This window comes from Schistocerca nitens, chromosome 8, assembly GCF_023898315.1.
Source record: "Schistocerca nitens isolate TAMUIC-IGC-003100 chromosome 8, iqSchNite1.1, whole genome shotgun sequence".
NCBI classification, from domain to species: domain Eukaryota; kingdom Metazoa; phylum Arthropoda; class Insecta; order Orthoptera; family Acrididae; genus Schistocerca; species Schistocerca nitens.
The window spans coordinates 140,914,929-140,940,903 of NC_064621.1; the positions used below are offsets into that span (position 1 = coordinate 140,914,929).

Below are 25,975 nucleotides of genomic sequence, written 5' to 3' on the forward strand. Positions count from 1 at the left end.
TTATCTCCGTTAACCATTGCCACATAGTCGGAGTCCTGGCTCTGGCTCTCGGCTACGGTACTGAAAATAAGAATCTTAAAGCTACGTATTTCTGCAACTTCGTGCGGCTGTGGAGAAAAATTAATATTATGTTAATAGCGGGCGAGTATTTCGATTCCGCTAATTTTTTATGAGTTAATATCGCCATGTAATGGCGTCGTTGGCTGCATCGACCGCTGCGATTGTTGAACTGTAAATTACTTGAATGCAGGTTAATTCAAGGAAGGCGGACATGAAATCGGGATCACCTCTTACAAATTAAAAGTGCACAATAATATTAAATGAATATATTTAACTCATACAAATATGCTTACATTTGCGAGCACTCGCAAGATGTCCATCTATACACACTCAAGACAAAGGAGGAAGTGAAAACGACTAAAAAATTAACAAAAGAGCGTATCTTGTCGTCTCTTTAGATCACTTTGTTATATTTCTTTGCATTGCATTTCTTTGCATTTCTCGACAGAGAAATTATTGTTTTATGGCTACATGATAAAAATATATTATTCAATTTTTGAATGTCTCTTCTTTATAAATATTGCTTTTTAAGTCTTTTCGTAATATAGCACTGGGGACGCTACAGCATTAATAAATCATTGACATGGATTTCATCTGCTCATGGATAAACTTGAACGTGAATTGGCTACCTATTTTATTTCATTAAAGTTTACAAATATTTATTTAATTTTTTTCAATTATTAGTGTCGGTTTGGGCGAGTCGCATCAAGGGGCCTTCTTCGGACGTCAGCCACCGTTTCAACGCCAACATTGATTAGCAGAGAGAAACTGCCACTTCTCTTACTGTCTTACCCTATACTCCAACCATGAAAAACAAAACAGAACAAATATCTCTTGCAGTATTATATTACAAAACACTAGATATAAGATCTTTTCATTTCAGCATCGTTAGAAAACTTATGACTACTTGCAATCCTTGTGTTGCGTGGTGGAGATTGCTCAATGGTACAGGCACTGACCATTGTATCTGCTCACAACCCCACCGCTAACCACAAGACACAGGAGTTCAAACTAATAGAAACAGCTAAATGCTAAATCTTTTGGACCCATTATAGTACATTACTGAATGAAAGATATTCTTCATGAGAAATTCTTATTCATGTTTACTCGTATATTTTAGAACCTGCATTTAATCGAAAATCATCTTGTAGCCAATGATTGTGTCTTGTATTTAGACCACAGTCATCAGAAACAATTCGTTATTGACTGCTTAATGCCATACATTAAATACTAAGTGTACATAATTCAGTGCACATTTATTTGCCTAAACACTATAATATGAAGAAAAACTTTGAGTCAAGAATCCCTGATTATTAACCCTGTACATATTTTTCTTTTCACCAGGTAGGCAAAACCTCTCCCTTTATGTGTTGTTTTAGTACATTATCCGTAATCGACAATGACTTGGCTCTTCATCATCATATAGAAAGTAGAAGATTACTTAGTTCTAATATACTTATTTGTCTTTACCCCAAATATACCAGTACTACCTTTTCAGCCTACTGTATCTTTCTTATTTAGACAGTGAAATCTGTACAAGAACATATTTTATTCAGTATACGTTCATTAACTTCTGTAAGCTAGCGTTATTACAATGTTGTAATCTATACTGTTTGTATTCTGGTAGATAACTTGAGCAGTAAACCAAAGTGCTCGATTTTTACATGTGTACGACCAATCAGATATTTCATTCTGTGATATCCTCATGACATGAAGTCTACTCATACTATTGTATTTGTACTGTCCATAATTATTTATCTTGGACTCCTGAAGCGAAAAAAACTTGTACGGCTACAGCTTGTTTCCCTCCATCAAGTGTTTAGTTGTAAACAATACAGGAACGCATTTCTGATCTCACGTTGGCCCATTCCTGATCATTATCACATTCATGGATTAATGATTCCACCCACAACATAGCAGAAGTGAGTCACTCTTATAAATTCTGCTAACACCTAAACAAACCAAGACATTTCTGACCAACATCTGAGAGCCTATTTTCACTGCAATAGCGATACCCTCTTCCGAAACCTGCTCATTCTAGTCAAGGTTTAGTACTATCCCACACATTCAACTTTTTCTTTAATCTAGATTTCCATTATAAGGCATACTTCTTGTTGTAGTTTAGCCCACTTCCATCATTACCTTATTTTCGAACTTACAAATTTACACACCTCTCACTTTGTTTTAAACCAACTGATTATTATCCAGGTAGTTCCTTTTTCTTATTCCATGCTTCTAAATTACACTTAAGTCAAATATTAACTTTATTTTAACTCAATTTATAGCAAGCACTTCATCTACTGACTGAATCTACTTAAGTTTATCTTCAGTTCCACATACTTATTAACTCTTGTTTGCGTTTAATGTCATAGTCCAGGATTTCTAATAAATTTTACTGGTTTAATACGTTTAGTTAATTTACGTTTCCCCACTATACGTTCACGTTTTCTTTCTTACATGGAACACTCGAAACCATATCTCCTTTTTCTAGTAATCATTATTGTATAGGGTTGTATGTGATCAATACTGTATAGAGATTTAATTTTTACTGTATCTGTCTCTCTTAATACTGTGGCTTTAGTGTGAGGTATTTCTAGAACCTCCAATGGCCCCTCATCCTTAGAGTAGAATTTATCTATCTTCCCATTCAGTTTTGAGCTCATATGGGGGTGCCCTCACAATTAACTAGTCTCAAAAAGTTTGGTGTCAGTTCCCTGCTATCATACTCATACAACCTCTTTTCAGCATTAGATTTTAACTTTCAATCACTAGTTGAGTAGTCATTACTTCTCCAGCCACTTCAGCCTGGATAACAGTGGTTTCCCTACGATTTTCTGACCTATTATTTGCATAGGAATCAAATGTGTACTGAAATGTGGTAATTCTTTCAGCATTACCGAAAAAATCCTGTATTTAAAGAGCATTTCGAATTCTTAGCCTTCTGACAAATTAAAAAAAAAATTGTGTATAGTTCCTTACTAATCTAGCAATGTTTTTTTCAACACTAAAACTTATTATATGCATTAAACACTTTTTAATGCCAAAATGATCATATCCATGATGAATAAAATTTATGAATCTTACCACCACATGCTTAGACACAGATTCTCTGCTGTTCATTCTTCAAGCTATACATCCAGTATGACACACCTTTGTATACACTCTCTGTGATCTGACTTCTTTTTGCTCCACATCTTATTATACAAAGTATGGATCATCTCTCTTAAGTAATAACCTTTTCCCTATTCCTTCATAATCGACGGTGCTAGTTGTTTCCGTTCCGCCACTATCGTTTTAGAGCGCAAAAACAAATGTGAAATTTCTTTCTTACTCCCTCGATTTCTGAGTGTTCATTTAAGACGATGGGTCGCCTAGATAAGTCATACGGTACTGCGTTCCTCTTCTCTGCGACATAGTGTACTTACAAGGTTGCATTAGTGTAGTTATAGCATCCACTGCATCAGTCGTTGATGTAATAATTTACTATTTAACAAGAAGGACAAAGCTTTTTCATCAGTGTACACAATATTTTTTTACCCAATAACAGATATCTAAAATGCTTGAAACCCCACACAGTAGTGGGTGTTTCCTTCTGAGTAACTGAATAATTCAATTCGCGTTGTCTAACAACATACTGGCAAAAGCTATATCTCTGCGATTCCGAGTTACATCCTTGAAATTGCCCCGAAAAATTTAGCATTCGATCCCATATGAGGAAGCATCAGGAAACGTCTTGCATATCTCAACGATTTTTGGGCTGGTGAAACAGTTTAGCAATTAACATCTCTTGCTTTTTCACATCAAATACCTCTCTTCTCGCCCCATTGCCTTTTCGAGTTTTTCTTTAATAACTGTAACAGGTTTGGATGTACCATATGCAATCCTTTAAAGTATGACCTATAAAAACCAACTATTCCCAGAAAAGCCTTCGACAGCTTTCGGTTTCTGGTCTATGGACACTATCCAGCTGCTTATAACTTGTCAGGCTCAGACTTGATCCTTTGCCTATTAACTCGACGCCCTAAATACCTCACTTCATCGTTCCAAAGGTTGATTTTCTTAACTTTACCTTGATTCCAGCTTTAGAGTGTCTTGTTGTTCTCCCCATGTCATGGCAATAACCATAACATCATCTAGCATACATAAAATACTGATTTTTATACTAGCTCTGCTCCTGATGTCTGGTCTAATGCATCCATAAATATACTTACTGAAATATTTGAGGCAAAATGGAGTACATTAAGTTGATAGCCCTATCCCTCAAATAAGAACGCTGTATGTAGTTTTACCTGCCAGTACCCAGTAGTGAGATCCACACAGCTAATGTACTGAATACTCTCTAATTTTGTATATTTTCATTTTATGTTCAAGTGTCCAAGACTACTTTTACATTACCACAAGGTTTCATAACTATTAATAACAGACAATTGTATGTGCTAAACGGTCTTCCAATTATGTATTGATCAATCGATTTATTTATCTCTTTGCTAGCAGCTTTCTTCAATGCAAACACGATAGGACACAGTTTAAAAAAAATAGTTTCTCGCTCTTTATTTTCAGCTTACGTTCATAACCGTTTTTAGTTTCCAGTTTATCATAAAACCCTGTGCTATATTGTTTTAACAACTCGGATAATTCAATATTTTCTTTACTACTCGAAATATTACTAACGTTTACTTTTTCTTCTATTATATGATTGGTTGTTTCCTGAGACGCATGATCACCAATTCCATGTTACTCTGTTTCAAAACTAGTGCATGCCTTTAAAGTCTTGTTTCTAGTGTTATATTTCACACTATGATTCTCAAACGATATGCTGGCCGAATTACCTTGCTTATAGAAAAATTTTCGTTTTCGAAATGTAAAAGGGCATGTTGCTTATTTCCAGTCTTTGCTTAATTAAAGTTGGACGTTCAGATTGGGACTTACTAAGAAAGTATGGGAAAATGCGTAGTCTCTTAGATGAAAGTTAACATTCCTTTCTCTTTCCTTGGTTGCCCTCTACTTTCTATAATCGCAGTGGTGTGCACTCCAGCACCAGGGAAAATTGGATATGATTTTTGCTGAAGCTTAGAAAACCACTCTCTAGTCAGCATATAAATGCCGCTTCCTGAGTGTAAAATGATAGATACTAGATGCCCACCAATGTTTCCCATCACTAATGGTTTTTTTCTGTTGTATGTTCTCCCTTTCTTCCAATAATTCGTCCCTCAGTACTTGACCCTGACAAATAATTTGTAGTCTTAAAGTGTTGGGCCTGTATGTGTTGTTTATTGGTCCCTTGGTCTGGCTGCTCCCGCAGGACGACTGTCATTTCTCACATTTTCTATGATTACAGTACCTATCTGAGATTAGTCCTGGATCCTATTTCCATTACAATAGGTGAATCTTTCGTGTGAGTGTGGTTTCTAATCGCCTTATTGCAAAATTTGTTTCTTTCCACTTTCAAGACTGATTGTTGCTCACTTCTGACTCCTTTTTCATTCCTCCTCTACCATTATTGTATGTGGTTTCTTGTTTACATGACCAATCATCTTTTCCAAGTATATCTAATCGTTCTAAATAGCTGAACATTACACTTATTTTAGTCCACTTCATACCCACCATCTTTTGCTGTACATGAGATGGCAATCGAATAATAAGTGCTTTTATTAAACGGCTTTTATTTATTGGTTCATGTAATAATTTTACTTTATTAAGTGCCACTCAGAATATTTATTAAAACCACCCCATCTCCTACGATATGGGCTATGATCCAACAATTCTAAAGTGAGTTACTGCTGCTCTCCTCCTGGCCAATATTTTTCTTTAAATAACCGGCAAAACAATTCCCACTCTGCAAATTAATTTCGATGAACTACTTACCACTCTGTTCCCTCTCGCCTAAATATCCAGTGACTACTTGAATTTTCTTCTGATAGTTCCAAGGACTCTGAAATTCCCTGTCAAAAGTGCTCAAGAAAATTACTGGATGCAATCCGTTCCCTGGTTTAAGCACTGGCAACTTGTTACTGAATCCTCCACTATCTCACTAATCCTTTGCTGAAGGTGGAGACTGTTTTCTACTTCAATTACTATTCCACACAAGCTTTCTTTGTTATTATTTGCTTTGATCTCGCACGTAGAATTGCTAGTAGAACTACCACTGGTAATTTGCACAGATATTACAACATTATTCAATGATAGAGTTTTTACTCCATACTGAGGCGATTGTTCTCCTTGCTTCACAGCAACTTACTCTCCATGAAGAGTGCATAACATACTAAGATTACTGATTTTTAACTTTACAATTTCTAAGGCTTTTATATCTAGGTGCATTTGCCCTTTCATCATCTCTGTTTCATGTAATATATACTCTACATCTCTGTTTACTCTTCTAAACCCTTCTTCAGGCAGACTGGAGCCGTCAGGATTTATTTCACTTAAGGCTTCAGAGACTTCTTCCCAGAGGGTACTATTATCACTATTTACTGGTTCTTCTACGATAGTTACCTTATCGTCTGTTTCTTTCCTTGTTTTAAGCTGCATTTCACTAAGTTCGCTAGCTATCATTTCGAAGTGTAATTTGATCTGTGCTTTCTCCTGTCTCGCTTCTTCGGTATGGGTATCTAAACTGTGGTCTACCGTTTTTACCCTATTTCGTACTGCAGCTGTATTCTGTATCAGTTCCTCAGTGAGATCATCTTGCACCTGTTTTATTTCTAATTTTAACTCTTGATTACTGCTGTCTAACTTATTGGTCAGTTCGGTGTTATTGTTATCTGTCTTACTGGACAAGTCGGCGTTGATATCTATTTTAGTAGACAGTTCTGTGTTGTTACTATCTATTTTAGTAGACAGTTTGGTGTTGTTACTGTCCATTTTAGCAAACTATTCCCTTTTATTACTATCTATTTGAGGCAATTTTTCATCTAATTTACGGCTTAAATCTTCCACTTTTGTTTACAAGTGCGATACACTACTTCCACGAGAATGTTACAATTGTATTTACAATATCTCTTTAAACAGTAACAGTCACAAGTGCGTGTACCTAACAGCTTGTTAGTCTCACTATTAGCCTCTTTTCGCTATGCATGTATTCCTCTGATTTACATACAACAATCACTGGATTTGACTCACGAGATTTGTTATTTTATTTGAAAAGCCGCGGCTACTACTGCTGTGCGATGTCTCTCCTCTGTGGCGTCGGTGCTACGATCTCATGCCAACTGCACCTCCACTGCGCTGCCGTCGCACTGCATCTGTCGACTGCGAATGTAATGCGACGCTTTGCCCTGTTGACGCCGACTGCTACAGCAATGCCAAGCCACTGAACTGCAGACTCCGGACCCTTGTCCCAGATGGCCTCTACTTCTTTTTTGTTCGTCGTATTTTCGCTGCCCTTGGATCTTTCCTTTAAAGGTCGCCACATTCTGTGGCTCGCCGTTCTTCTTACTGGTCGATGAAGTATGATACCTGACAGACGCGGCCTGCTGTTCCAATAATGTGAAATTCGTACCACAGGAGCACTTCACTGAATAGTTCCGAAGAGGAATTTTAATGAGTTTCCAGGTTCTACTTTCGCATCAATCGTCGAGGGTTTAAGCTTGTTGTTCTCAACAGCCTCTGACATATTTGTAATTATAAAATCGCCTTTTTTCACTGTCTTCCTGATATATTGTTGGTGTTGTAACCCATAGATATTCACTCGATTTGAAGGATACGCCATAAATTACGTCTGATCTACCAGTATTTGTGGAAAAGTTCGTAATACATCCGCTATCCAGGAGTTCACTTGAAGTGCTTTCTCTGTCTTAGTGAATGCTTTGACTTCTGACTATTATTAATCTGGGATCTTTCGTGAGTTTGATATCTCTTTTAGATTAACACTGTATGCAGTGTAATTTATAATATTCAAGGACACTGTTGTTGTCGCTGGTATAAGCTTCACGTTCGCTGCGAAGATTGACTCCGTTTTGTGATTAATATCTGTCATTCGACAACTGATTTTATGTCCACAAATCTCAAACACGTAATTACACTGAGTAAAGCTTGAGCTACGTAATAAATGAAACTTCAGTGCCTAGAAACTTCATTTGACTAACACACAATAGGCTCTTCAAATCACTCAGCCACAAATCAAAGTATATTTCCGAAAACCTTCAAAATTGTTGTGTTCATCTTTCAACACCTTTATTACAATAACTGCTACACTGCGGTAAAACTGCCACGTGATAAACATTAATAACTTATAAATGATGGTCTGATGTTTGAACTGGGTGACTGATGCAGCGTGTTGTTGTTCTGCCTCTTTCTATATGATGGGAACTGATCAGTGTTGTGAACTGACAAGACAGCCAGTCCACAGCGACGGGTAACCGAAAGGCACGCGCTTAAACTCACGCAGGCTAGAGAGGTCTGAAACAGGATACGTAATGAATGCTATAAAGAAAAGTACGTAGCTTCTGGAATACTTAACTTTAATCCATCCTTGTTGTACATCGCTCCTGACAATACAAGTGAGACTCTGTAGATACATGCTAATTGCGCCTTGCTAGGTCGTAACCATTGACTTAGCTGAAGGCTATTCTAACTATCTGCTCTGCAAATGAGCGAGGCTTCGTCAGTGTGCATCGCTAGCTAAGTCGTCCGTACAACTGGGGCGAGTGCTAGTAAGTCTCTCGAGACCTGCCGTGTGGTGGCGCTCGGTCTGCGATCACTGACATTGGCGACACGCGGGTCCGACATGTACTAATGGACCGCGGCCGATTTAAAGCTACCACCTAGCAAGTGTGGTGTCTGGCGGTGACACCATAACCAGTACAGTCGTTGCCCCCAAAAAGTCTTTGTGCTACAGCCGCCCCCTCCAGGCTACCGACTTTCGAAAACAGCTGTGGACGCTGAATCTCTCCCTAGTGATCATGAACAAGCAACATCCAAAGAGACACAAAAAGTGAAATACACAAGCCACAAAATTTAACAACACCATGAATATTTACGTAAAAAACTATGCTTGTTGCAGGACTACCTCTGTATATAAATACATTTCCCAAAATCTTAATCTAAATACAAAGTTAGAACCAAGTTCCATTGGTGCCTCTTGTCACGTTCAGCCAATGAAGAGGGTGTTCAGCAAAGGTTTCTCTTTAAATTGGAATAAGGGTTTCTTAGGTTCACAGTGACTCAGTTTATAACATGGTAATGACAGCGCGTCCAAATCAGGGATCCTTAAAAACTAATTATTAAAATACACTGACACTATCGTATTTTCACGAGGTAGTGAGAAAAAAGGATTGCTATTTTAGACTTTTTGTACAACAGTCTCCTCGCTAAGCCACGCTAAGCGTGTTAATTTAGTCCTTGGGCAGGGTTTTGAGACCCACTTTCTACTTCTCTATCTCAACATACACACAACACAGATGGGGACGTTTCAAGACAGCAACCATCTGCACGAACAGTTCGACGACATTTGCAGCAGCATGGACTATCAGCTCGGAGGCCATGGCTGCGGTTACTCTTGACGCCGCATCACAGACAGGAACGCCTGCGATGATGTACTCAACGACGAACCTGGGTGCACGAATGACAAAACGTCATTTTTTCGGATGAATCTAGGTTATGTTTACGGTATCATTATAGTCGCATCCGTGTTTGGCGACATCGCGGTGAACGCACATTGGAAGGGTGTATTCGTCATCGCCATACTGGCGTATTACCCGGCGGGATGGTATGGGGTGCCATTGGTTACACGTCTCGGTCACCTCTTGTTCGCATTGACGGCACTTTGAAGAGTGGAAGTTACATTTCAGATGTGTTACGACCCGTGGCTCTATCCTTCATTCGAGGCCTGCGAAACCCTACATTTCAGTAGGATAGTGCACGACCGCATTTGAAGGTCCTGTAGGGGCTTTTCTGTATACAGAAAATGTTCGACTGCTGCTCTGGCCAGCACATTCTCCAGATCTCACACCAATTGAAAATGTCTGGTCAATGGTGGCCGAGCAACTGGTTTGTCACAATACGCCAGTCACTAGTCTTGATGAACTGTGGTATCGTGTTGAAGCTGCATGGGCACCTGTACCTGTACACGCCATCCAAGCTCTGTTTAACTGAATGCCCAGGCGTATCAAGGCCGTTATTACGGCCAGAGGTGGTTGTTCTGGGTACTGATTTCTCAAGCTCTATGCACCTAAATTGCTTGAAAATGTAATCAAATGTCAGTTCTAGTATAATATATGTGTCCAATGAATACCCGTTTATCATCTCCGTTTGTTCTTGGTGTACTTTCCCCCACATACGCCTCGCGTATTGACCACAAGAAGAAAATTCGAGAAATCAGAGCCAGTACAGAAGCTTATTGACAATCATTCTTCCCACGCGCCACTCCCGAGTGGACAGGGTTGGACCGCTCAGTTAGCGGAACAAAAGTACACTCCGCCACACTCCATTGGGTGGCTTGCGGAGTATGATCTACACGCGAGGTGTCACTTCATGGATTTCCGTTTTGTTTCCGGATCCTTAACAGGGTGTACGATGGTCACAGGCGGCGGTGCATGTTCTGCAACGTATTTTCCAAGCTGGTCTCAAGGCTGGTAAAGACTTCTTCTGGTAGGGCGTTCCATTCCTCCACCAGCACTGCTGCATGGTCGTTGGTGTGTGTGATATTGTCGCAAAACGTATCTGCAACACATCCCACATGTGTTCGATGAGATTAAGCAGTGGGATCGGGTAGGATAGTGCATTCACCGAATCTCCTCTCTTCCAACAGCTCCTGCGCTGTTCGATGCGGTAGATTATTTTCACCCATAAAAATAGTCAGGGTTGGATGAACCCTTGAAGAGACGCTCAAGCGGAAAGAGTACAATGTTGCAACAACGTTGAGCAGTATGTTTACCGTGTTCAAAGACTTGGAGGTTAGTATTGCCATGCAACATTATGCCCCCCGCATCACAGCACATGGATCACAAAAACGACGAAGTATTCTGGACGTATTATCCTATGGTGAGTTGTGGGAACACGTCATGCACCCAGGAACATTGTCGAACATGATCGGCAGGCAGATGTGGCCAAGCGGTTCTAGGCGCTTCAGTCTGGAACCGCGCGACCGCTACGGTCGCAGGTTCGGATCCTGCCTCGGGCATGGATGTGTGTGATGTCCTTAGGTTAGTTAGGTTTAAGTAGTTCTAAGTCCTAGGGGACTGATGACCTAAGATGTTAAGCCCCATAGTGCTGAGGGCCATTTTGAACGTGATCGTTTTGATGGTGCAGGTGTTATGGCGAGGGGAGGTAAAGTGTTGCATGATCGTACTGACTTCCAAATCTTTGAACAAATACACTCACCGGTCAACATTATTGTGACACTGTAATCCTCCGCCATGCGCATTTTTTCATGAGTGCATTCGGCTCTAACTGTATTTTTATCGATGCAGTGCAGGTGGAGAAATTCTTGGTCCACGATGATACTTGGCAAAAGGACTGGGCTGCCCATCCCCCCAACGTAAATCCCACCGAGAGCGTGCGGGATGCCTTGAGAAGGTATAGGCCTACTGGAGCACGTCTGCTTGCACAAACGACCTTCCACCAGCTGTCAACCGCCCTCGAAGCGGAATGGAACATCCTACCATAACAACTCTTTATCAACCTTGTGGCGAACAAAGGAGCGTTGCAAATCATCGTGATGATTGCACGCACTGTTGAGGACCATGTCCCATTTTGTGTGTTCAGTGGACCATCATAAAACGCCATGACTTCAATGTGTTATAGTCTCCTAATAAAAATGTCATTTCTGAGCGTCTCATTGCGTATTTCTTTCAGTTAGCTTCTGGCATATAGCAGTTCTTTCTTTGTACAGTCCAAGTTTCATGTAGCTATGTTACTTGGCAGTGGCACATCATGCGGAAATTTTTTTCGTCCTTGTATTTTGCACCCCAGCGTACAACTGAGGTGCAGAGGTTGCTTTCTAATGACTGTTCTGCCCTACAGCCAAACATCTCACTGATGCGCAGCCCACCTTCAGATTGAGATTTTTTATAGACTTTTTTGCCATCCTCGCGATTCGAGCACTTAACTCAAGATATCCGTTCCCTGTGACACGTAACACTCCACCGCCGCGCTGCACTGTGGTCATTGTAGCGTGCCCAGAGCTTAGGGTTACAGAGAACTTTCGGCGCTCTCCGTTCCTCAACTCAGGATGCCGGGTTCGCTAAGCCTGTAACCAGGAAACGAATGCTAAGCTTCCTGAGGTACTTGCCAAGTAAAACGACCCGGGGACCGTTGTGGCTAAAATAAATGGCTCAGAGCACTATGGGACTCAACATCTGAGGTCATCAGTCACCTAGAACAACAACTTAAACGTAATTAACCTAAGGAAATCACACACATCCATGCCCGAGGCAGGATTCGAAAATGCGACCACAGCGGTCGCACGGTTCCAGACTCAAGCGCCTAGAGGCGCTCGGTCACAACGGACGACGACCGTTGTGGCTTTATCGAAATAACATGAATGCTGCATGAGTCCTCCCTTTCCTTCCCGCACAGTGTTAAAACTCACTTTTTAGTGCACAGAGTCTAGGGCGGTTTTCAATGTTGCTACGCATGTTGCCTCTAAATAAGTCCAGTTATATTTTACATAAACTGCAAACAGTCTTTACATTCTAGTAAAAGTAGAGGCTCTTAACTCCACAAACAGATGTTTAATTCCTCAGAGTAGAAAATAATCTTGAACCACTCTGCGCCAGAATTCTCAACAGTCTGTTAGACTGTTCACATTGAGGCACGTTTGTAGGCGACCCCTAATCATTACTGACGTTTTCCGAGATTTACTTTCCACGACAATTTAGCACCGCAAACACGTACTCCCAGCTGCCCTGATTAGCAGGATACGGCGATATATCCAGTTCCTTAGTTATCTTTAGACCAAAACTTTTTTTGGATTCACTGAGGTACCCTCGTGCGCACTCCAGAGTACCGTTAGGGAGAATTGGGGAAAACGACTCGTTTTTTTCCAACGGTAGCGTTCAAAAGCACTCTTCCTGCGGCCGTGAGATGACGAGACGCAAACATCGTAGATCACTGTTAAAGGGGTGCGTAACAATGGTGCATTGCTCCGCAAACTGCCTGGCTTCATTTCCACATAGCTTCCACTTCAAATGATGTAGTAAATCACTGCCACGAGAGTTGATTTGTTGTAAATAATTTGGAATTATATTGGGGTTCTAAAGAATTGAGATGCCGCATTTCCCATGGAAAAAGGTTACCCGTCCTCACGTTCTAGTGGGCCAAATCAGTTACAGCTATGTCCCACTTATTTTGCTCTACATTAATTATGTGGTTTTTATATATTGTTTTCTCAGTTGACTCAGAGTAAGCTGCAATATGCTATCTGAGATCTTCCGCGGCCATTATCCAGTTTGTTTGCCTGAATTTCCGACAATTCGATCCTATAGCCTTCAGCCTTGTTAACTATCATCAAGACTGTTTGTCATAAAGGACGTATCTGGGAATTAGTAAGTCTTTCGCTGAGGACTCCTTGTGATGAGTTGATTCAAAGCAGTTATTAGGTCTTCAGCATAACCCAGAAGTAATATCCTTTATACTATCTGAAGATGAGAACCAGTCGGCACCCGAGTTAAATTAGGAAGAGGGCTGTGTTTGGATCTTGGAACAAGGGACTGTTGGGCCTAATTAAATGTACTGTTATTTCACGATATGATAAACACTGATAAAATTCAAACACCTCATTTACTCTGTAGTACACGTTGGTGAAACAGAACGAGTTGATCACGTATATGACTCATACGTCGATAGTAAAACCATATTTGCTTCTCTTGCATGTTATTAAGTGCAACAGCCAGATAAAATCTATATACATACTCTTCAATAGGTAGCTTCAAGATGCTGACAGTTTGCTCGATGTGTTAGTGGGACAATTCAAAAGGTCGTATAATTTACAAGGCTCTGCCGTATGTTATGTAAGGAATGTGGTTTTCTGTTATCCACGGAAAGACTGAAAATGTCGACGATATGTCACGAGTACGATAATATTTGCACGGTGTAAACATGTCAAAGACCGGACTGTTTGTACAGAGAGCTCCTTATTGTTTACAGTGGCACCTCTGCTTTTCAAGACGTGTGCTGACGATGAACACAACGTTGCGGAATGTCGACGGCAGGCTCTACAGGAAGTGATACCCCTACTGGCCACTGGTAAGTAGAAACTCGCCTATCGTTAGAACACCACATAAGCATGAATCGTTAGTAACAGGAATTCCATCTTCCAAATGTAAGGACCACATAGCTTTAAATGCGACAAAAGATGTGGAAAGTTACTTAGAGTAAAGTTCCAATTACGGTAAACTTAGGTGCCCACTATTGAAAATATTAGAAAAAAGTTCAATTTTTAAGCGGTTAGTGTGCATTTCTGAAGCAATTTTCAAGTGGAGGTGGAACGCCTGTTTAGCAAGACGAATTTTATGCTAGCCTTGTGTCCATGTTTGTCTATAGAGACTGACATACCTTCACTGTCAAGTCAGATTGTAAGAGTGAATGCGAGTGCGAGCGTTAGAAGTGCTAATAACAAAATATATTCACAGGAGCCATCTATGAGTTATACAAACTGTCCCAGGAAGAATGGTGAGTACTCAGGAAGCTGACATGAACGATCCTTCGGAACTAAACAGGCTAGTAATGGGTTCTAAAATGCATACCTTGAGAGTTATGAGCGCTTGTTAACAACATTCACTATCGTGAAAAACATTTCTTCAACTGAATAAGTGTTCATAGCTCTTGAGGTATCGCATTTTAGAGCCCATGTTTACTAGACTTGTTTGCTTCGAATGATCTTTCCTGTCATATCCCTAAATACTGCCCATTCCTGCTGGGAAACCCTGTATAGCGGTCTTTCCAAGAAAGAGCCTCACGGGCTGGAACGCTCACGACCTCAGCTCACAGATGCTCTGGTGAGTGAAGCTGACGTCACGCGCGGTAATACCCTGCAGGTGCAAGTAAACGGATGTGCCTTCGCCTGTTTAGTAATCGTGGATATGAAGTTGTGACGGCAAGAAAGATGTCTGGAGGCGAAAGTCCACTGCCTGCTTCTTTGGAGAGAAAAACAATGGCTGAGATTGACGTCCACAGTGCCTGCAAATGCAATTTACAAAGTCATTAATTCGCCTTCATGCATTAGATTACGATCTAACAGAAGAGAGTCCTCGTAAGAAACTTACTTCCTGTTTGAACAGCAACGTTCAAGAAGATGTAAGTTAAGAACATACAGAGGGGTCCAAAAAAATGTATCCACTGTTTAAAAGCCCATAACTTGCAAACTAATTGACGGAGTTGTCTCATTTTTGGTGAAAGTGTAGCTTAAAGTCCAACTTAAAGGTATCACTGTAGGTGTTCGAAATGGTCACCATTAACATCCACACACAAACGATGCCCCCGGACTGCAGCACGAACTACTGACTGCAACGTGTTCAGTCGGATATTTGCACATCAATGTACGATGGATTCTCGAAGTTCATCCAATGTGCGTGGCTTTTGTTAAACGACGTCATTTAGTGTTCCCCACAGGTAAAAGGTGTGGGGAACGTGGTGGATACTCCACAGCACCTCTACGGTCTATCCATCTTCCTGGTAGATTTTCGTCGAGATACGCCGTAACATGATTTTGGTAGTGGGCTGGGGCACCATCTTGTTGAAAGTAAACTCTTCCGTCTCCATACAAGTCTCGAATGGCAGGTAAAATGGATGTCTGAAGCTTCTGAAGGTACACCTCACCGGTAACTGTGCCGTCAAAGAAGAATGGCCCAATCAAGCCCCGGTAAGATAACACACACCACACATTTTACTCCTGGCAAATTTGAACTGTGCCTCATCAGACCACACAATCATCTCTGCAAACTCTTCATCGTTGCGTACCACGTTAGTAAACCACTCGCAGTACTCCATTCTACGATCTGGGTCGTCCTCGTTCATTGCGTGTAGCAATCGTGGGATGTAGCACTTCCACTTTGCTGTCCTCAAAATTCGCCGAACACTTGGGCGACTCACTCCAGTTTCACGGACACACTGTCTCACAGACAGCGAGTGAATTGTTGTAACACACTATGGAAGTTAGCTGGGCTTATTACTGTTACAAGTTGTCCAGATCGTTGTTGGTGTACATCTTTAACACAGCCTTCGGCTTCAAATTTGTCTCGAATGTGACGAATCGTTAAGGGTGTTTGTGGCTCTGTTTGATATTTATTTAGCCATTGCCGTTGAACCTCATTAATGTTTGCGTACTTAAAATACCACTTCAAAGCTGAATTCCTTTCATCGAATGTAAGCCTTCCGCCAGCCATGCTTACTCGAGTAACTAGGTGCAACTAAGAACAAAACACTGACTATCTGGCGACTATCATCTGACAAAACAAAACAACGCAATACAACACTTGTGTGGCGATTATAGAAAATTCGAGAGGAGTAAGATTTACAATAAACTTATTTATCTTTTCTTATGTAGCTGGTTCCAGTTCTTCATGTCTAGGGGTCTGATTCTTGAAGCTGAAGTTTTCGCATTTTAGGTTCTCAGGTTCGTTCTTCACGTCATGGCCTTTTTCAACCAATAGAAGCATTCCTCTTATTTTGTGGAAACTCTCTCTACCAATAGCTATGTCTCTTCTAGTAAACTGCGTCGCTTCAGTACTTTTCTGCTTCCTAGTGCATTTCCGCCAGTCGGATGTTTTGTGCCCGTTCTAGACGTCTAAAGTAAATTGACCTTCACGTGTGTCGCACTTGCTGGACACGTGATCGAAATGCTTCACTGGTTTTTGTCTGTATCCCTTTGGAATTTCGAAACGCAGCTTTCTAAAACTTTTTCTCTGTCCCTCTGCAGATGTGCCACTACCTGCGTTTCTCCCACCTGAGTCACCTGGTCAGGTCGTTGACTTTCCACCTTCCAGCCCTTTAAGTGGTTTCTGTGGTAACGTTTGCAGCATGCCTTCGCTTCTGCCTGGCTTTCAAACTCAAAAGACTCGTGCAGCTTGTTACACCTTCCGCTCAAAGACATGCATTATATAGGAGTGGTGTGTTAATTACTGTCGATTGACTGTCATCCCTTTTTGCGTTACATACTGGTAAGTAAATTTGCTCATAACCACTGAATTACGTTATGTGTCATATTCACCTTCTCATTGCGGTGTATAAAGCTCTCATGTAAGGTGTGAATCTGACCTTCATTTATTCTGCCACCTTACAATGGTCCCTGTATTGACTGACCAAATGCTACAAGCATGGGAGTAGTAATCTACTCCTCCCTTCTTTGTCATCACTACTGTTGTCGATGCTGAAGTCATTATAGAAAATTCGAGAGGAGTAAGATTTACAATAAACTTATTTATCTTTTCTTTTGTAGCTGGTTCCAGTTCTTCATGTCTAGAGGTCTGATTCTTGAAGCTGAAGTTTTCGCATTTTAGGTTCTCCGTTTCCAATTGACGTAAATAAAGTTGAGGAATGCCCGTGGTGATTTTTTATGTTTATTTGTGTCACATTTTCCTATATCACATTGTCTTTTGAATTTTCTAATTAACAGAGCCAAAATTACATTGTCTTTCCAAAATATAAAAACAAGTCCAATCACAACAGAGGCATACCCTCCACGCCTTTCTCACTCTGCTGTTATAACAATATTCCAAAGGGTTTACAAATTTTCTTGACAAATGAATTTCTATTAATTTATAAATGAATGCAGAAATAAACATAATGAACAGTTCCAGATTGTGTAACAAATAATAAAAATTTTAAGTGTGCCAAATATTTCGTAATTTGAAATGTTTCTAAAAAAATTATTTTAACTGTACATACAGAGCTAGTACATATCGACTGTCTTTCTCCATACATGTGTACACCATAATTACTCTACCACGCAAACATTGGGGCTACACTCGTCTGGTGTGAGACGTTCCCGGGGGGATGGGATGACGGAAGGGGTCCACTGGGAGCCGAACTGCACAATAACCCTGGGTTTGGTGTGCGATGGTGGTGGGGTGCGTGGACTGCTGTAGCCTGTTGTGGGGTTTCGTACCACTGCAGGCTACAGTGGGGATGAATCCTCTCCGTCGTTTCTAGGTCCCCAGTTCCATACAATACAATACATATCGACTGTAGCAACGAAGATAAAGTAATCCAATTTCGTAGTTTTTAGCTTATAATATATTGTGTATAAAATTATATGGCATTTTTCAGATAAACAGTAGAGATAATAAAGACCTGTCCAAAATTCGAAATTAGGTCTGGTATCCACTACTTCTGTTGAGGAAAAGTAACGCTGGAGGAGCGTGTCCCTTTACAGACTCCATCGCATAAACTGACATCGGGCACCTGTGCAACAGAGTTCATGCACACTTGCATGCATGCACTCAACATTCTGGCGGTTGAACTGGTTCTTAATGTGCCAGTAGTTCAAATTTTCAATGGCTTATCTCTCGCTTACATTAACCTGTGATCTCGCAACGTTACTCGCTTAAATATGTTACCTGGAAAAATGTATTCCCGAAATTTCATTACTCTACTTCTATTGTTTTTACTGGTGCAATGCTTTTTTCCGTCAGTGTAATATGATCAACTTACTGGCCATTTCCAGGCGGCACTGTTGGTTAATAATCTATGAATTTAACTCCGTAATTAATCTGATATATTAATATATGTGAACTTTTGTGTATTCAAATTGTTAATCCTATAGTGTATTTGTAAATATTGTTATTTACTCGGAAACATTTATAAGAAAATGTATTTGGTGAGAGGGAGTACTTTGAAGCAATTTGGTTTGTATAAAGAGGTGGGGAATCATATACTGCCAAAAGTTGGCACCTTGTCAATGATTGAGGAATTTGGAAGTTGTGGATTTTTCGAGCTGAGAGTCATCTTGAAATGGAATGGTGCAAAGAATTGCTATGATGTCCTACGATGTGGAAGGACATTGGAGATCCATTGGCTTATAATAAACGTGTGCTCTGAGCGATATTATTGTAGTATTGTGAATTGACTGAAAAGTGAGTTCTTTAAGGAAGACATACGAATCTCACGTAAAAGTTCTCGTTACAAGTGCACAAAGGCGTAATTATGACGAGGCCAGTAGAAACTGATGTGAACTCGGTACGTGTGGATCTTCGTTGTAAGTTCTAAAAATGTGTATTTCGCAATTGTGGTAAAGAGTGACATGAACTAGAAAACACTAAGTCAATACACTTCTTCTCTGTCGAGAGTGTGCTTTGGAGAATTAAAGTAAACCAGTGACCCGGGCCGGCTCCGCTGTGGTTATGTGAAGTACACTCCTGGCCATTAAAATTGCTACACCATGAAGACATGCAGATGATAAACGGGTATTCATTTGACAAATATATTATACTAGAACTGATATGTGATTACATTTTCACGCAATTTGAGTGCATAGATCCTGCGAAATCAGTACCCGGAAGGCGTGTACAGGTACAGGTGCCCATGCAGCTTGAACACGATACCACAGTTCATCAAGAGTAGTAACTGGCGTATTGTGACGAGCCAGTTGCTCGGCCACCATTGACCAGACGTTTTCAATTGGTGCGAGATCTGGAGAATGTGGTGGCCAGGGCAGCAGTCAAACATTTTCTGTATCCAGAATGGCCCGTATAGGACCTGCAACATGCGGTAGTGCATTACCCTGCTGAAATGTAGGGTTTCGCAGGGATCGAATGAAGGGTAGAGCCACGGGTCGTAACATATCTGAAATGTAACGTATACTGCTCAAAGTGCCGTCAATGTGAACAAGAGGTGACTGAGACGTGTAACCAATGGCACCCCATACCATCACTCTGGGTGATACGCCAGTATGGCGATGACGAATACACGCTTCCAATGTGCGTTCACCGCGATATCGCCAAACACGGATGCGACCATCATGATGCTGTAAACAGAACCTCGATTCATCCGAAAAAATGTCGTTTTGCCATTCGTGCACCCAGGTTCGTCGTTGAGTACATCATCGCAGGCGCTCCTGTCTGTGATGCAGCGTCAGGGGTAACCGCAGCCATGGTCCTCGAGCTGATAGTCCATGCTGCTGCAAACGTCGCCGAACTGTTCGTGCAGATGGTTGTTGTTTTGCAAACGTCCCCATCTGTTGACTCAGGGATCGAGACGTGGCTGCACGATCTGCTACAGCCATGCGGATAAGATACCTGTCATCTCGACAGCTAGAGATACGAGGCCGTTTGGATCCAGCACGGCGATCCGTATTACCCTCCTGAAACCACCGATTCCATATTCTGCTCACAGTCATTGGATCTCGACCAACGCGAGCAGCAATGTCGTGATACGATAACCCGCAATCGCGATAGGCTACAATCCGACTTTTATGAAAGTCGGAAACGTGATGGTACGCATTTCTCCTCCTTACACGAGGCATCACAACAACATTTCACCAGGCAAAGCCGGTCAACAGCTGTTTGTGTATGAGAAATTGGTTGGAAACTTTCCTTATGTCAGCACGTTGTAGGTGTCACCACCGGCGCCAACCTTGTGCTCTGAAAAGCTATCATTTGCATATCATAGCACCTTCTTCCTGTCGGTTAAATTTCTCGTTTGTAGCACATCATCTTCGTGGTGTAGCAGTTTTAATGGCCAGTTGTGTATCTACGTCCACACGATTTGAGTGGCGTAGCCTGTTTTGTTTGGAGATCTCGAATAAAATTTAGAGAATAACATTAAGTAAGTGAGAGTATCAACAATTTCATGTACAATGAGGTGACAAAAGTGATGGGGCAACTCCTAATGCCGTATCGGACTTCCTCTTACCTGGCGTAGTGCAGCAGCTCGACGTAGCATGGACTCAACAAATCGATAGAAGTCCACTGCAGAAATATTGCGCTACGCTGTCTCTTTAGTTGTCCACAATTGTGAATGTGTTGCTGGTGTAGGATTTTGTGCACGAATTGACTTCTCGATTACGTCCCATAAATGTTCGATCGGATTCATGTCAGACGATCTGGGCGGGAAAATCATTCGCTCTAATTGTCCATAATGTTCATCAAATCAATGGAGAGCAATTGTGGCCCGGGGATGTGGCTCATTGTCGTCCATAAAAATACCGTCGTTGTTTGGGAACATGTTCTATATGAATGGCTGCAAAAGGTCTCCAAGTAACCGAGGATATAGCCATAATCGGTTCAGGTGGACCAGAGGACCCGGTCCTTTCCATGAAAACACAGCCCGTACCCTTATGGAGCCACCCCCATATTGCACAGTGCCTTTTTGACAACTTGGGTCCATGGCTTCGTGGTGCAATTAGCTCTTACGAACTGAAATCGGGACTCATCTGACCTGGTCGCGGTTTTCCAATCGTCTAGGGTGCAACCGATATGGTCATGCGCCCAGAGAGGCGCGGGTTAGCCGCGCGGTCTGGGGCGCCTTGTCACGGTCCATGCGGCTTTTCCCGTCGGAGGTTCGAACCCTTCCTCGGGCATGGATGTGTGTGTTGTCCATAGCGTAAGTTAGTTTAAGTTAGATTAAATAGTGTGTAGGCTTAGGGACCGATGACCCCAGCAGTTCGGTCCCATAAGACCTTACCACAAATTTCTAATTTCCATGCGCCCAGGAGAGGCGCTGCAGCCGATGTCGCACTGATGCGCTGTTAGCAAAGGCTTTCGCGTCGCTCGTCTGCCACCGCAGCCCATAAACGCCATATCTGGCAGCACTGTCCTAACGGATGTGTTCGTCGTACGCGGCCACGTTGATTTCTGCGGTTATTTCACGCAGTGTTGCTTGTTTGTTAGCACTGACAACTCCACCCGAATGCCGCTGCTCTCGGTCGTTAAGTGGAGGCCGTTGGCCACTGAGTTGTCTGTGAGAAGAGGTAATGCTTGAAATTTGGTATTCGCGACACACTCTTGAAACTGTGGATCTCAGAATATTGAATTCCGAAATGGAACGTCTCATACGTCTATTTATAACTACCATTCCACGTTGAAAGTCTGTTAATTCCTTTTGCGCGGACATAATCACGTCTGAAACCTTTTCACATGAATCACTTGAGTACAAATGACAGCTGCACCAATGTGCTGTCCATTTGTACCTTGTGTACGTGACACTACCGCCATGCCGGCCGGAGTGGTTGTGCGGTTCTAGGCGCTACAGTCTGGAACCGAGCGACCGCTATGGTCGCAGGTTCGAATCCTGCCTCGGGCATGGATGTGTGTGATGTCTTTAGGTTAGTTAGGTTTAATTAGTTCTAAGTTCTAGGCGACTGATGGCCTCAGAAGTTAAGTCGCATAGTGCTCAGAGCTATTTGAACCACTACCGCCATTAGTAATTGTACATATCGCTATCCCATTCGTCACCTCAGTGTAAGTTTCTTAATGCAAGCAGCGCAGGCAAGGAAATTTATCTGCAGGCATTAAAGTTCGATACTGAATGGTGTTTGGAGAGACATCTCATGGCAATAATGTGAACGCATCGTGATATAAGTGATATGTTTACAACCACTTTAAATACTGTAGGCCAATCATGGGTGTATGTGTGTGAGTGATTCAGTATGTATTGAAGGCTGGCTGAGGTCGCACAATAAAAGAAAAAATACAAAGAAACATGCTAATCTACATGTTTAGCCCGTTTTAGAGCACTCCATTTCTGAAGCTTAGCACGCACTGAGATTCATTGTTGAGACTCATTGCCGCTGTTCTTTTTCACGGACTCTTTATGCCAGTATTATTCGCCGTGCCACTCCAGGAATCGTGTAAACATCTAGAAAGAACTGAACGAAGCTAAGTTTCTCAAGCACTTTTTCGTAAACGTTTCACTTGGAGCATAAGCCGTGCGGTTCTAGGCGCAACAGTCCGGAACCGCGGGACTGCTACGGTCGCAGGTTCGAATCCTGCCTCGGGCATGGATGTGTGTGATGACCTTAGGTTAGTTAAGTTTAAGTAGTTCTAAGTTCTAGGGGACTGATGACCTAAGATGTTAGCTCCCATAGTGTTCAGAGCCATTTGAACCATTTTTTTGGAGCATAAAAAAAACACACATTTTGGATTAGAATTTTCTTTTGCTAAGCAGTTGCAGGAAATGAAGCAGGCAAAAAGGAATACAAACGTCTCAAAAATGAGATCGACAGGAAGTGCAATATGGCTAAGCAGGGATGGCTAGAGGACAAATGTAAGGATGTAGAGGCTTGTCTCACTAGGGGTAAGATAGATACTGCCTACAGGAAAATTAAAGAGAACTTTGGAGAAAAGAGAACCACTTGTATGAATATCAAGAGCTCAAATGGAAACCCAGTTCTAACCAAATAATAGAAAGCAGAAAGGAGGAAGGAGTATATAGAGGGTCTATATAAGGGCGATGTACTTGAGGACAATATTATGGAAATGGAAGAGGACGTAGATGAAGATGAAATGGGCATATGATACTGCGTGAAGAGTTTAACAGAGCACTGAAAGACCTGAGTCGAAAGAAAGCCCCGGGAGTAGACAACATTCCATTATAACTACTGACAGCCTTGGGAGAGCCAGTCCTGACAAAACTCTACCATCTGGTGAGCAAGATGTATGAGACAGGTGAAATACCCTCAGACTTCAAAAAGAATATAATAATTCCAATCCCAAAGAAAGCAGGTGTTGACAGATGTGAAAATTACCGAACTATCAGTTTAATAAGTCACAGCAGCAAAATACTAATGCGGATTTTTTACAGACGAAGGAGGGAGAGGAATAATAAAGGGGGAGAAAGGCAGATGTGAGAGGGAATGAAATGAGGCAGAGGAGGGAAATGTAAAAGGAATCGGGGGAGAGAAGGGGGCAAAGAGAGGGGAGGTGGGGAAGAAAGAGGATGGAAGGGGGGAGAGGGAGCCTGGGAAAAGGACAGAGGAAAGGAGGGGGAGTGAGGATCAGAGTTGATAGGAGGGATAAATGGAGGGAGAGAGGGCATCATCCGGGAGGGGGAGTTGATGGAAGCCACCTTGGGAAAGGAGATGAAGGGTGTAGAGATGGAGGGTAGGGGGGACACAACAGTGAAGACGGGGCAGGGGGCGGGGATGGGAGAGGAGAGGAGCAACCAGGGGGTGAGGGGATTCAAGGCGGCGGGAGGTGTAGAGGATGTGGATATGTTCGAGGAATAGGAGCAGTTGGGGGAAAGGAATGAGATCATAATCCGTGTGGGGGACGGGAGGTGTATACGGAAGGCGAGGCGGAGTGCATGACGCTCAAGGATCTGGAGGGACTTATAGAATTTGGGGGGGGGGCAGATATCCAGGCAGGACTGGCATAACAGAGGATGGGACAGATTAAGGATTTGTAGGTGTGGAGGATGGTAGAGGGGTGCCACCCCCATGTCCGGCCAGAGAAGAGTTTGAGGAGTCGGAGGCAGTTGTGGGCTTTGGATTGGATGGAGCGGAGATGAGGGATCCAGGTGAGGTGACGGTCAATGGTGAGGCCAAGGTAGGTGAGGGTGGGGGTGAGGCGGACAGGACGGGTGCAGGACAGTAAGGGAGAAATCCAGGAGCCGGATGGAGCGAGTGGTACGACCTACGATGATTGCCTGGATCTTGGAAGGATTGATTTTCAGGAGCCACTCGTTACACCATGCAGCAAAAAGGTCAAGGTGATTCTGGAGAAGGCGTTGGGACCGTTGGAGGGTAGGAGCGAGGGCGAGGAATGCGGTGTCATCAGCACATTGCAAGAGGTGTACTGGGGGGGGGGGGTTGGGGCATATCTGCCGTGTACAGGAGGTAGAGGAGAGGGGAGAGGACAGAGCCCTGGGGCACAGTCTTCTCTGCTGCTGTGGTGGCCTTATATAGCCCGTGGACGGCTTCTGATTGGTCGGCTTGTGATTGGTCGGCGATTACGTACTGCTGTCGCAGACGGTGTGACTGTGTGCGCCGGTGGCGCCACCGCTTCCTTTGGAACGTAAACCTTGGAAGGAACGTCTCTGCTGCTTCTCTGCATCAAGCGCTCGTTTCCATGCACAGCTCAGATGGTATCCACTATCGCGGTTAAAGTTCTTTTGGCTCATTCTTATTTCAACAGCCTCCATAATAACAGAATCCCAGTATGTGGAGGCATGGGACAGAATTTTTGTTTCATTGAACAATATTTTATGTTTGTTCATGAGGCCTTGCTCCGCATTTGCCGATTTCTCCAGTTCTCTATTTTCAATATGGCGTTGGTGTTGTGCACAGCGGTCGGAAAATGTACGAATGGTTGACCTATATAATTGCTTCCAAACTCACAGGGGATATTATAAAATCCAGGGATCCTTAGGCAAAGATTGTCCTTAACAGGGCGCATCATCTCCTTAATTTTCTTAGGAGGACGAAAAATCGGTCTTTTACCCCGTCTACGCAGGACTCTTCCTATTTTGCTGGAAATAGCGCCACAAAAAGGAAGAACCGTAATTGGTGTTTCATCTTGTGAGTGTGCAGCATTTTCACGTTTCCTTGTTTTGGAGAACGCTGCCTTTATGTCGCGTGCACCATAGCCATTCTTTCGGAATACGTACTTCGGATGGTTAATCTCGGACCTTAAGTGGTCCTCGTCAGAAACAGTTTTTGCTCTATATACAAACGGATTCAGAAGGATGTAGGTTGCAGTAAGTACTGGGAGATGAAGGAGCTTGCACAGGATAGAGTAGCATGGAGAGCTGCATCAAACCAGTCTCAGGACTGAAGACCACAACAACAACAACACCAACGTGTTCAAAACGGCTCTCTTCTGAGCAGGATGATGGAAACTCTGTGCATTCAGGTACAAATCGGTATGCGTCGGCTTACGGTATACAGAGTGGCCAAGACACACGGTCGCCTGTCGTTGTACTGAAACGTCTAAGAAAGGCAGTCTCCCTTCCTTCTCCATCTCGACAGTGAACTGGATGTTCGAATGTATGCTGTTCATGTGTTCCATGAATTGTTCGAGAGCTTCTGCGCCGTGTGGCCAGA

The 25,975-nt window shown here is 42.4% G+C and overlaps 1 protein-coding gene across 1 annotated transcript in view; it reads left to right on the forward strand.

The window, feature by feature from the left end:
• The window catches only part of LOC126198659 (putative beta-carotene-binding protein), a 106,560-nt gene that overhangs the window by 15,568 nt on the left and 65,017 nt on the right, over positions 1–25,975 (forward strand). The window contains exon 2 of the mRNA XM_049935134.1: positions 14,146–14,244. Coding sequence (XP_049791091.1) covers positions 14,146–14,244 — 99 coding nt within the window. The remainder of the gene's footprint in view (positions 1–14,145; positions 14,245–25,975) is intronic.